General features: G+C 39.6%; 1 protein-coding gene across 8 annotated transcripts in view; it reads right to left on the reverse strand.

Annotated features, from left to right (window-relative positions):
* The window catches only part of EFCAB5 (EF-hand calcium binding domain 5), a 114145-nt gene that overhangs the window by 51715 nt on the left and 48668 nt on the right, over nucleotides 1–13762 (reverse strand). For all 8 annotated transcript variants that reach the window (XM_067715338.1, XM_067715344.1, XM_067715341.1 and 5 more), the window contains exon 9: nucleotides 5369–5524. In XM_067715338.1, coding sequence (XP_067571439.1) covers nucleotides 5369–5524 — 156 coding nt within the window. The remainder of the gene's footprint in view (nucleotides 1–5368; nucleotides 5525–13762) is intronic.

The raw sequence follows: 13762 nt of genomic DNA on the forward strand, positions 1-13762 counted from the left end.
CTTCTTCTTCTTCTTTCTTCTTCTTTTTCTTCTTTCTTCTTCTTCTTTCTTCTTCTTCTTCTTCTTCCTCTTCTTCCTCTTCCTCTTCTTCTTTCTCCTTCTCCTTCTTCTCCTCCTTCTCCTTCTTCTTCTTCTCCTCCTCCTTCTTCTTCTTCCTCTTTCTCTCCTTCTTTTTTTGCTTCTTTTCCTGCCTTTTTAAAAAATAAATTTATTTATTTATTTTTGGTTGTGTTGGGTCTTCGTTGCTGCGCGTGGGCTTTCTCTAGTTGAGGAGAGCGGGGGCTACTCTTTGTTGCGGTGCGCGGGCTTCTTGTTGCGGTGGCAGTGCAGGGGCTCTAGGCTTGCAGGCTTTAGTAGTTGTGGCACACAGCCTCAGTAATTTTGGCTTTCAGGCTCAATAGTTGTGGCACATGGGCTTAGTTGCTCCATGGCATGTGGGATCTTCCCGGACCAGGGCTCGAACCCGTGTCCCCTGCATTGGCAGGCAAATTCTTAACCACTGCACCACCAGGGAAGTCCCGTTCCTGCCTTCTTTTGATTATATTTTAATATTCCACGTTATTGTCACAATTGGTTTAATAGCTATACCTCTCTTTTTTCTAGTAATTGCTCTAAAATTTAACATTATGCATCTTTATCTTATCACAGTCTACTTTCAAATAATATTATATACTTTATGCCTAATGTAAGAAACTTATTTCTATTTTCTCCCATCCATTATTTTTGCTATTGTTGTCATACATTTCACTTCTACATATATTGTAAACTTCACAATACATTATTAGTTTTGCTTCAAAGAGTAAATGATCATTTAAATAACATTTTAAATGAGGAGAAAAGTCTTTTATAACCACTCAGGAATTTTCTTTTTCTCTCTCGCTGCTTCAGTTTGGATAGTTTCTATTGCTATGCCCTTATGTTTACTAATATTTTCTTCTTCAGTGTCTAATTTCATGCTAATCTTATGTAGTAAAGTTTTAATTTCACATATATATATTTTTTATCTCTAGGGGTTTAATTTGGAACATGGCTGGTTGAAACAAGAAGCTAGTGGATGGCACTGTGGATTCAAGATCCTGGTTAACACTTAAAAGATCATTGCTCCTCACTCAACAAAGCATGGCGCGCTCTCTCTCTCTCTCTCTCTCTATATATATATATATATAATATATATATATAATATATATATGTATTTTTAAATTAATTAATTTATCTATTTTGGGCTGCATTGGGTCCTAATTGCTGCACGTGGGCTTCTCATTGTGGTGGCTTCTCTTGTTGCGGAGCACGGTCTCTAGTTGCGTGGACTTCAGTAGTTGTGGCTCACTGGTTTCAGTAGTTGTGGCTAACGGGCTCTGGAGCACAGGCTCAGTAGTTGTGGCACACGGGCTTAGTTGCTCTGCAGCATGTGGGATCTTCCCAGACCAGGGCTCAAACCCGTGTCCCCCTGCATTGGCAGGAGGATTCTTAACCACTGTGCTACCAGGGAAGCCCCAATATATATTTTTAATAGCATCCTCTGACTAAGAAGTAGTATTGCTTTTTTTTTTTTAATGCTGTACCTAATTCTGAAAACTTCAACTGAATAAATATCTCAGAGGAGAATTTCTGCCTTTAAGGACCACTCTGAATGGTGGATTCTGAGCCTCACTCCAGTTAACCACATGTCTTGTTATAAACATTTCTCTACGCTCATGTAGCTATAGATATACAAACATGTGTACCAATGTATATGTACATTTTTGTTTGCTTTACAAAAATGGGATTTTATTACATACATTTCTCCATCTTTTACTTTTTTTTACTCATTAATAATATATAAAAATCCTCCAACTCAGCTGGTGTAGATCTATTCAATTTGTATAAAGGCTGCATGATATTCCAAGATGTAGATGTACCCTCATTTAAAAAACATTTCCCGGGCTTCCCTGGTGGCGCAGTCGTTGAGACTCCGCCTGCCGATGCAGGGGACACAGGTTCGTGCCCAGGTCCGAGAGGATCCCACATGCCGCGGAGCGGCTGGGCCCGTGAACCATGGCTGCTGAGCCTGCGCGTCTGGAGCCTGTGCTCCGCAACGGGAGAGGCCACAACAGTGAGAGGCCCGCGTACCGCAAAAAAAAAACCATTTCCCTACAGATAAACATTCCCTTTATCTATCCCTCTCTCTCTCTTTTTCGTGTGTAAACAGTGCCATAGGAATCATCCTTGTACATGTATTTTCTATCTACTGGTGCTTTTATTTCTTTGGGATAAAAATTTCAGGAATGGGATCACTTGGTTGAAGGATGTGTATAATTTTTAGTTAAATAGGTATATCCAGATTGCTTTACAAAGATACTATACTATTAAATTTTCACCAGGAATGTGTGAGAAAATGCCTTTCCTCTATCCCTACCAGCAATAGGTATTATCATTTTATTTATTTATTTTTGGTATTGTAATTTTAAAATGTTTTTGCTCATCTGTTGAGTATGCAGTGATTCTACATATTCTATGTTCATATCCTTTGCCCATTTTTCTTTGGGGGCTTACACAGTGTCCTACCATCAAATAAAGGGGCAATTAGTTCAGTGCCAGTAGTACTTGTTGATTCTGACCATATGGAGTTCGTCCCACTGAATCATTTGGAAGTGGACTTTTTTTTTTTTTTTTTTTGGTGTTTTTTGTTAATGCCCATGGTTCTCCTTGTCCCAACTTCAAGTGTTGGACACTTCCTGGGGGTACTTCCAGAACTTTTACTGTCATCTCTGCACACCCACCCCCTTTACACACAGGTATTTAGGAACACTCATTATCTTTCCTCTAGCCACAGGAGTGGGACTACCCTCAGGCTCATCCACCTAGACCCCTCCTTCTGCAGTGGCTAACCTTCCTCTTTAGTGCCATGTTGCATTCAGGACTTCTCAATGAAGCTTGCAGTCTCTGAGCTACACCCAGGAAATGATGCATAATGATCATTATGCATAATGATGCCCTGGTGTTCTTAAATTTCTCCTCAACCTACTTGGAATTTCTAAGTGTCTATAATGTTGCCTTCAACATACAACCCTGGTTGGGGTATAAGGGTGTAATATCAGATATTAACTCTGACTTAGGGATCCAGGCAACCCCTAAGCAGTAGTCACAACCCCTCCAACCTCCTTCTCCCATCAGCTGGTCACAACTTCCCACTGACAGAAAAAGTGCTTTGATGTCATATTTTGCATTCTTCTTCACCTTATGATTCTCCATTCTTTCTCAAGATCCCAGTATTTTCGATTGAAAGTAGAGGCTTTTGAACTCTTGTCTCAGCTCCTCATTGAAAATTTTCAGAAACTCAATTAACTTCTTTGCTCTAGACTGTATCTACCTTCCTTCGAAGATCAGCACATAACTATTGTTTGAACGATGGGAAGAAAAGCAAAAAGCATAAGCAAACCTGAGTTATTCTTCTAAATATTATCCCACTGTGTGGGATATCCCACTATGTGAGGTAATGTTTTGTACTGCACATGAGTTGGTATTAAGTTGGCCAACAGAGAATAGTTGTTCTCCAGGCATTTGTCAGGGAGTAAAATCTTGACCCATGTTACCCAATATTTATTATTAGCTCTGTTAAAAGAAACAATTTTCAAGGATTGCCTGAAAAACACACAGACATTTCAGATTTTATAAAATATATTCCTGACAAGCCAAATTAGTAGGTATCTGAGAACCTAGACTGTAATGCATTGGCTCCTTTAAGAACTGCTTTTTCTGAATTGCGGTCAGGTGTGGTATCATTTACCTACAGGTAAGGTGGTTTTAAGAAACTGTTCTGGGCTTCCCTGGTGGTGCAGTGGTTAAGAATCCACCTGCCAATGCAGGGCACACAGGTTCGAGCCCTGGTCCGCGAAGATACCACATGCCACAGAGCAACAAAGCCTGTGTGCACAACTACTGAGCCTGCGCTCTAGAGCCCGCAAGCCACAACTACTGAGCCCTCGTGCCACAACTACTGAAGCCCATGTGCCTAGAGCCCGTGCTCCGCAACAAGCCACCGCAATGAGAAGCCTACGCACTGCAACGAAGAGTAGCCCCCACTCACTGTGACTAGAGAAAGTCCGCGCACAGCAACGAAGACCCAACGCAGCCATAAATAAATAAATTAATTAATTAAAAAAAAAAAGGGCTTCCCTGGTGGCGCAGTGGTTGGGAGTCCGCCTGCCTTTGCAGTGGACACAGGTTCGTGCCCTGGTCCGGGAGGATCCCACATGCCGCGGAGCGGCTGGGCCCGTGAGCCATGGCCGCTGAGCCTGCGCATCCGGAGCCTGTGCTCCGCAACGGGAGAGGCCACAACAGTGAGAGGCCCGTGTACCGCAAGAAAAAAAAAAAAAAAGGAAAGAAACTGTTCTAATAAAGTCATTTTTTCACTTATTGTACGTCCAGCATAAAGATGTTCACTTCATCACTTAGGGCCCCTTTAATGGGTACTTCCAGAAGAAACTCCTGACTATACTTTTTATCCCAAATTTTTGCACTTCTTCTTAGCTCCAGTTTATATTTATCTTAAAAGCATTGTCAGTAGTGTGTTTCGTCATGTTTCCCTTTCACATTCACTGCTAGGAAGATTAGATTCAGACCTGTAGACAACCAGAGCAAATATTTAGGTCATTCTGGTATGCATTTTGGGCTTTGTTCCCAGCTTCACTTAGTATCCTGCCTCTTATTTTTTTCTTCTTTCACCCTACTTTTAATCTATGTTATTCTGTTGTATTTTATCTATTCTTATAAGCTTCCTTAAATCTTTTCAGTAACATGGGGATACAAACAAATAAATATAAAGTTCATAAACAAATATATTTCAGTAAAGTTTGTATCTATTTTTGCAAATCCATTTGGTATCCTGGCACACTAATGCCTTCCCAAATCCTATTTCTAGAAATACTTTATGATATAAATGTTTCTTGTTTTTAAGAAGCAGAATAAAATGTGGTAGGCTTTCTATTCCCAGCAGCTCTTTTCTATCGGAAGCCACCAGCAAAGAGAGTAAGCAAAAACAATTCTAAGCAACCTGTTCTTAAGAATGGGAAAGAAACTTAGGGACAAGTTATAAATCATGAAATACAGTGCCACTCGAGCGGTAATCTGTGATGAGAAAGGCAGAAATTGAGAATAACATCTAGAATGTTATAGCAACTTGAGAAAGTAAATGATAATAAATCAGATTTGAATCTGATAATAAAACGTGAATTGTATTTTGTATGTCCTTTTTCCCTCCTAGTAATCCATTTTCATCAGTCCACAACAGGTTGGATATTAAAAACATCACCACCAACAACAACAACCTAAAAACGGGTCCTTCATAACAAATAGTCTGAGAAGCACTGTTTTAAGGGTCTTACCTTACCTTCCCATGGTCACAATGTAAGAAGAGTTCAGCAAACATCTGTCTCCGCATGTCAGTTTTTATAACCTCCCTGAATTCATCTGCACAGTGGCAAAGGTGCTTAAGGAGCTCCTCAAACATTTCACTTTTAAAGCCTGCAATGTGAGAATAGATGAACTGTGGAGAAAAAGAGGATAAATGATTGATTTAAAACCGTGCTCTTTACTTGGATTTTTTCCAAGGATTCAGTTGATGTGCATGAAATTATTGACTGCAATTTTTTCCATATCATTTGCTTGTCACTTAGATAAAGTATTTTCTTGTTAGTGTTATTATACAAGGTTATGCTGCAGAGAGAGGTGATCAATACAGTCCCCAACACCATATACAAGCGGGACTAGATATTTTTGGAACAATTTCCCTCTAGATCACATCAGTCTTATATGGGAGCAGTTTTAACCTCACAGTATGAAATAGCAGCAGTCATAAAATGTGGCCTATAAATGAATAGCTCTAAAAATTGAATGTAGTTTTTCTTTTGATGTAGGGGATATAAGAGCATGTGTGCTCCAAGACTGGCTACATTTAATTATTGGAGTGAAGGGATGGGGAGAGTGGGTGGTTTTTTTTATCTTCTGATTTTGCAATAAAGTATCCTTTGTCCATGATTTGTTTTTTCTTTTGAAAGTCTAGAATCTGAAAACACCTGTGCTCTTGGGCTATTCCTCTTGAGCCCTGTTGAATAGATTCCCAGAAGTGGGATTGCTTGCTTAGAAGGTAAACGCATCTGTACTTTTGGTAGGTTTTGACGTCAGGCTTGTACCCTTTTGCACTCCCACCACTAATGAATGAGTGGCTGTTTCTCTTCAGCCTCATCATCAGTGTGTATTGCTTTCCACATTTCTGCTAATTTGATAGGTCAGGAACATTACAATCTTGATCTACACGTGACTGTAAGTATCTTGTGATAGAGAGCAGTGTATCAACCACTAGAAGAGTTTCTGAGTGAACTCCTCTTTAGGTGTTAGCCTACCTCACAAGTCAATGATTTCTTCCTCTGCCCCAAGCACAGTGGCAGTCAAATTTGTACTGAATGACCCTGCTTCCATAGCTAGAAATGATTAGGCCATGGGAGGATACTTATCCTAAACAAACTCATTCAGATTCTCTATACTGCGAATTGAGAATTAGGACTGGGGAATGGCCAATTGATCTCTGAGAGGGGCTGGACCTGTGAATGTAAACTTAAGATTTGTTGGGAGGCCAGATTTCTCCATGTGAACTAAGGATGCAGAAGAAGTCTGTACACAGAGACAGATGAAACAAAAAGCAGAGAGAAGAGAGTCTTGATGTTCTCCAACTCCCTATTCCAGTCTCTTCCTGAAGCCAGAACAAATTCCTGCCCTTGCTTTCTGCACATTGCATTTTCAGCTACGTTAGCTCAGGTTGGTTCCTGTTTCTTACAATTAAAGAATAACAACTAATACAGTTTGTTTGAAATGGAACATTTTGTTGGCATATTTCATTGACATAATCTTTGAAATGAAGATTATAGTCGATATTTCACTTCCTCATTAATATCATATAGGCAAATTTAGGATGTATTATGTAAGAGAAATATTAGACTTGAATCCATGCTAATGAATCATAAACCATCATTCAACTGGCTTAGAGATCAAAAGAGGAAAATTTAAACAGAGCAAAGGAGCTTTTCTAAATATTTCATTTCCTTAACTGCCTAAACAACCTAATTGTCATTATTCTTGATGGATTAGTGAGCATAATTAATTCTTTTCTGTTACTTGGGAAGCAGAATAGTATACCGGTTAAGACCTCACATTTTGTCTGGGGTCAAATCCCAGTTCCCATATTTACTGGTTGAGTAACCTGGGATGAGTCGCTGGACTTCCCAGTTCCTTAATTTGTTCCCTAATAGCTATCACAGTCGCTATCTCACTGGGTCATGGAGAGGACCCTGTATATGTACAGAGTATAGGTATTTCATGCAATAAGTTCTCTGCAGCCATCGCTCTTGTCTCCTTTTGAACTAGGTAAGAAATTGATCAAGAAGGTTTTCTTTATAAAATAAAAGTCCTCTCAGCTGACATACGTATCTTAGAAGGAAAAACTCAATGAGATCAGGGGTTCTCAAAGTGTGGTCCCTTGAGAGCTTGTTAGAAATGCAAATTTGGGGACGCTACTCCAAACCTACTGAATCAGAAACTCTGGAGTGAGAACTAGAATCTGTTTTTAGAAGCCCTCTGGGTGATTCTTATGCTCAAACTCACTTAAGTTTGAATTAGATGGTCTAAGGCAACTGGTCCTAAGTATACCAGTATTCTAAGATCCTATTGTTCAATCCTTAATGACTTTTTGCTTGAATAGTAGGTACTTTTCTAAATTACTGATAAGGTAGAATTTCCAAATAATTGACATTTTCTGGCAATATTGTGGCTCAGTGCTCTAATGCTGAAATAAAAATTACTGATTCATGAAAAGATTCATCTTGTTTTGTATTAAGCTTTTGGGAATTGACCTCAAAGCCATATGAATTTTCTGGCTGTGGGAATGCTATTAAATCAAGAATTAGTTTAACTGTTTCTCCAAGAGACACTTTAACATTCTAGATTTATAGCCTATGGCTTTTCTGAGTGAGCATATTCCGTAAGCATGGGCTATATGACATGAAAGACAACCAGATGCCAACTGAACTACAAATCAAATTCCAAATAGAACAATTATAGCAGTTTGCCAGTATCTCCTGTAAAAACAGAAAAAATGAAAACATATGGTAGCTTTTGTGTTTTCACATCCTCCCAAGGAATGAGTCAATTAATATCCATAAGTCCTGAAATAATTGCTTAGATGAATTTAAGAATATGATTAACTACTAATATCCTTCAGTTTAATCACTTTGTGAGCTGTTAAACATTAAAACTGTACTTAATTAAGTTGTCTGTGTGTGCTGGATCCCAACATAATGAATTCTAAGATTTTCCTTTCTGACAGGAAAATCAAAATGTTGAGAATGCAGTAAATGTCACACTTAACAGGTTGGTAGCTACTGTTAGATTCTACAGCCTTGGGATTCACACTTATTTAATTATAGACATACTGGAAGATTGATGAAGTAGGTGATCTGAGAGCAGTAGGAAGAAAACTATGTTTGGAGACTATTTATGTTAGGTATTAACTTCCAAATTGTGTTTGGAAGCCTTGGTAGTAAATAACGTTTTCAGAAATGTCTGCAAGCAAGAACTATAGAATATTGAAATACACATAGTATATTTGCTATCTATCATTGAAGAAGTGATATGTTCATATAGCATTTGGGCTGCAAATTAGCTTTCCAGTCTCAGACAGGGAACTTTTAAAAACAATTAATGCTAATTATATATTCAACAAAGCAGAAAAATGTTCTGATCTTTAAAAACTTTGCTTAACAAATGAATTGAACAAAGGCCTCATTTCATATCCAATAATACTAAAAGTGACAGACTGAAACACACAGTCTAACCCATACTGGTGAAAGGTGGCTTAGGCAACGTTATGGGTTTAGTGGTGTGCCCCCAAAATTCATATGTTGAAGGCCTAACCCCCAGGACCTCAGAATGTGACTGTATGTTGAGATAGGATCTTTAAAGAGGTAATTAAATTAAAATGAGGTGACTAGGGTTGGCCCTCATCTGACTAGTACCCTTAAAAAAAGAGGAAATTTTGGGACTTCCCTGGCGGGAAGCCCACTGTTTAAGACTCCCCACTTCCACTGCAGGGGGCACAGTTTCGATCCCTGGTCAGGGAACTAAGATCCTGCAAGCCGCACGGTGCAGCCAAAAAAAATTTTTTTTAAAAGACGAAATTTGAACATGTACAGAGGGGAAGACCACGTGACGGTACAAGGAGAAGATGGCCATCTACGAGCCAAGGAGAGAGAGACTCTCAGAAGAAATCAACCCTGCCAATTTCTTGTCTTGGACTTCTAGCTTCCAGAACTGAGAAATTAAATTTCTGATGTTTAAGTCACCCAGTCTATGGTACTTTGTTATGGCAGCCCTAGCAAACTAATACAAAAAATAAGGAATTGCTGATCAGACAGTTCCTTGAGTTGTGTGTTTCTTACAGTTGAAGGCCACCTGGGAAGACACACACCAACTTGGAGGATAGTTTACCATAGGCTCTCCCATTTCCCTGGCTTAAAATTCCCTTGTTTCCTCCTAAGGTTTCCTCAGGTAGTTTCACAACATATTGCTGCCTCTACCTCTCCCAAAGCCATCATTCTTCCATCTTCTGTCCTTCTCTGCCATAGCTCAAAGCACATGGAAAACAAAATGAGCAAAACAAAACAAACAAAAATTACAAAATACAGTTGAACTAGAGAGAATAGAAAGCCACTCAGATGCATACCATCTCAAGGAAAATGCACAGCCTGGACTTAGTAGAATATGTTAAAGTATAATCTTTGGGTACAGCTGATGAAGCCTCTCTATTTAAAGTTTAAACTTTGAGCTGTGTCAGTTTGAAGGCCTCAGACTGTCTGATTGATATAAAACAACTGAGCATAAGGAAGTGACCATCTCAAAGCAGACCACTTTGGAGCAAGAACAAAGAATCCCATAAAAGAGAGTCTAGGCAGAGGCCTGGCTCTTATTTACACCTGGCCAAGGGATACACTGGTTCCTCAGTGTGGCAGAATCAAAACTTAACATCTGAATCCCACTGTATAGTAAATTGCAGTTTTGTATATAATTATTCTTAAGCCCATTTTATAATTCAGGTGTAGACCTCAGACTGCTTGAAGCCTATGTCTACTGAAGGATGCTGCTGGGAAACTGACCCTCAACCTTAGCCAGTTCCACAGTAAACAGGAAGGTGTTGGGTTGTTTTCACTTGTCCTTGGTGAGCAGGTAGATACGTGGAGATCATCCACAATGATCAGGTGGGAGATAAGGAAAAAGAAAAGCAAAGTAAGCAAAGTAAGCTCCTCAATTAGGGTGACCAACTGATTCACTTTGCCTGGAACTTTCCTGGTTAAGCACTGAAAGTCCCATATACTGAGAAATCCCTCAGTCCCAGGCAAACCAGGATGGTTTGAAACCCTCTACTCTGATTCATGCCAATAGTCTAATCCCTGTGGGGAACTCGAGGGATCCTCTGGAAGCATGCTGTGTTGTATCCTGCTTTATATAACAAACTTTCTCTGTAAGTATCTGTAAACGAAACTTTGCAGGCATTGTGTCTGTGGCATCTTTTCATCTCCAATCCACTGGGACAAACATAAAGCAAACTATATAGAGAGTTATTATTCTGTGGTATGCATTCACCCATTCTTTATACTTCTGTTGTATTTAGATAATTACAAGATAAAGAACACCTAAACGTTTGTTACAAATAACTGGGAATGGTGAACACAAATGACAATCTGAGTCAAGATTCTGGTGCCTAGAGTGAGCAGAACTGATAAGTAGGCCACATACCCCTAGAGAATAGTTCTTTAAAAGGATTCACTCTTGTCTGAGAAATCTATACTTTGTATTACTTTGAGGCAACAGTTGCAGCAGTCCCCAACCTTTTTGGCACCAGAGACCGGTTTTGTGGAAGACAATTTTTCCATGGCGGGGGGTTGGAGGGAGGTTGGTTCAGGCGGTAATACAAGCGATGTGGAGCGGCAGATGAAGCTTCGCTGGCTCTCTGGACTCTCACCTCCTGCTGTGCGGCCTGGGGGTTAGGGACCCCTGGTTTAGGGGACTAACTGTGAAACTGCATCAGGGAAAGAACATCCATCAGTCAAGGGCCGATTGCTAGTATCAGTAGAAATAGAAGTGTGTCAATCTCTGGACCCCCCAGAGGTGGGAAAGGATGATCTGCATTGATAAGAGGACAGCCTCCTTCAGTTCCTCACTGTGGGGTCTTCGGAGGCTCTCTTCTACCTGAGGCCATCCTTACCCTTTACTCCATGAACCTTGTTATACTAAAGGTATCGTATATAGTCATCACCAATGGATTAGAAATAAGGAAGTTCCTTTCCCTGGTAGTGCATGGTGATGCCCTCTTCTTTTTTTTTTTTTTTTTTTTTGCAGTACGCGGGCCTCTCACTGCTGTGGCCTCTCCCGTTGCGGAGCACAGGCTCCGGACGCGCAGGCTCAGCGGCCATGGCTCATGGGCCCAGCCGCTCCACAGCATATGGGATCTTCCCGGACCGGGGCACGAACCCGTGTCCCCTGCATTGGCAGGCGGACTCTCAACCACTGTGCCACCAGGGAAGCCCTGCCCTCTTCTTCAGGTAGCACTTTCCCCCACAGAAATAGTTACTTAATGATTATTAAGAACTCCATTTCAGGAACTTTGAAAACAAGGACCCCGACCACTATATAAAATATTACTTCTATTTGGAAAATGGGTTTCAAGTTCCAAACAACCAATCAACCTACAGAAACTTTTTTTGGAGAGGGGCATACAGCCATTTGTGGGACTATTATCAAAAAAAATTATGGGCACTTTTTGACAACTCAAGGTAATCTCTGCCTTAAAATGTACCAAGAAAAATTTAGACATACTTATCTCTCAGACTTCTCTTGAAACAGATTATTAGGAAATTCTTTACCAAAACAAAGGGAATTCATGGAGTTCAAAAAGTCCAGGAAATTAGGGCTTCCCTGGTGGCACAGTGGTTGAGAGTCCGCCTGCCAATGCAGGGGACACGGGTTCGTGCCCTGGTCTGGGAAGATCCCACATGCCGCGGAGCGGCTGTGCCCGTGAGCTGTGGCCGCTGGGCCTGCGCATCCAGAGCCTGTGCTCTGCAGCAGGAAAGGCCACAGCAGTGAGAGGCCCGTGTACCACAAAAAAAAAAAAAGTTTTTGGAAGTTAGAAAACACATTAAAATTTTTTAAACAATTGGAAAAACTTGAAAAATACATGCAATTTACAGCATAAACGGTAATGTCTTTAGTACATAAAGAGCATTTACAATTCCATAAGAAAAAATAAACATCAATAGGTAAGATGGGCAAAGGATGTGAACAGATAATTCACAGAAGAAAAAAATTTTAATTGCACAGAAAAATATTTAACCTCATTAGTAATCAAAAAGATAAAAGTTAAAAAACAAAATGCCATTAAATTGCAGAGATTTCTTATATGCAATAATGCCCACTATTGGTGAGAATATGGTGCTTCGAAAGCTCTCACATATTGCTAATGGGAGAACAAATCAGTATAATCAAAAGCACAGTTTGACAATAGATACCCAGATCCTTCCAATGTTTATTCTTTGACCTAGTAATTCTTTCTGGGAACCTATTCTAAGGAAATTACTGTGTCTTAGCTCGGGCTGCCATGACAAAGTACCACAGACTGGGCGGCTTAAACAGCAGAAATGTATTTACTCACAGTTCTGCAGGCTGATAAGTCCAAAATCAAGGTGCCAACAGGGTTGGTGTCTGGTGAAGGCTCTCTTCTTGGGTGTCAAATGGCTGCCTTCTTGCTATGTCTTCACATGGCCTTTCCTTAGTGCATGCATGTAGAAAGAGAGAGAGGTCTCTCTCTTTCTCTTCTTATAAGGTCATCAATCCTATCGGATTCGAACTCCACCTTTATGACTTCATTTAACCTTAATTACCTCTGTTAGCCCTATCTCCTAAAAAAAAATCACATTGGGAAGGTTAGGAATGCAACATGTGAATTTGCAGGGGGCATAATTCAGTCCACATCAAGCTGTAAACAAAAGTTTATATGCAGATGTTAATCATCATATTTATAGTGAATAATGAGAAATGTCCAACAATAAATAAATGATTAAATAAATTATAATAATTATATTATAATGTTTCCATTAAAATGAATTATGGATTAAAAATTTTTTCTTCTTTATATTTTTAATTTTCTAAACTGAATATTACTTTCTTACTGAGATATAATTCACATACCATAAAATTCATATAGTATTACTTATATATTTTAAAAAATAAGAAAATTTTCTAAATTGCCCCATTTTAGGGAAACTAGTATAAGACAAAAAGGCAAGTAGCATCTAGAATCAGTGTCTTGCAAAGATATTTAAGTTACATTTATTACTACATTAAAGTGATAAAGCCTTGACTTTTTCTAAACCATTTAAATACTATAGTTTATTCTTCTGCATATTTTTCTTTGAGTAACTTTTCTCATTTGCGCTCACAAGATTTTATTGGGTTGGCCAAAAAGTTCATTTGGGTTATGGAAAAACTCGAAAGAAGTTTTTGGCCAATCCAATAGTTTATGGAGATGGCTGAGTGTTGGCATGGGGAAGCTAATGTCACTGACAGAAGATTTTTTTTATTATTTACAGTTTCCAAGAGAAGGGAGCATGTCATGCCATGCAAAGCCACAGAGGGAGCACCAGGTTTGGGTCTGGAGGCAGAAGCAGGAGTAAGTGGAAAG

Source organism: Pseudorca crassidens, chromosome 19 (genome assembly GCF_039906515.1).
Source record: "Pseudorca crassidens isolate mPseCra1 chromosome 19, mPseCra1.hap1, whole genome shotgun sequence".
NCBI classification, from domain to species: domain Eukaryota; kingdom Metazoa; phylum Chordata; class Mammalia; order Artiodactyla; family Delphinidae; genus Pseudorca; species Pseudorca crassidens.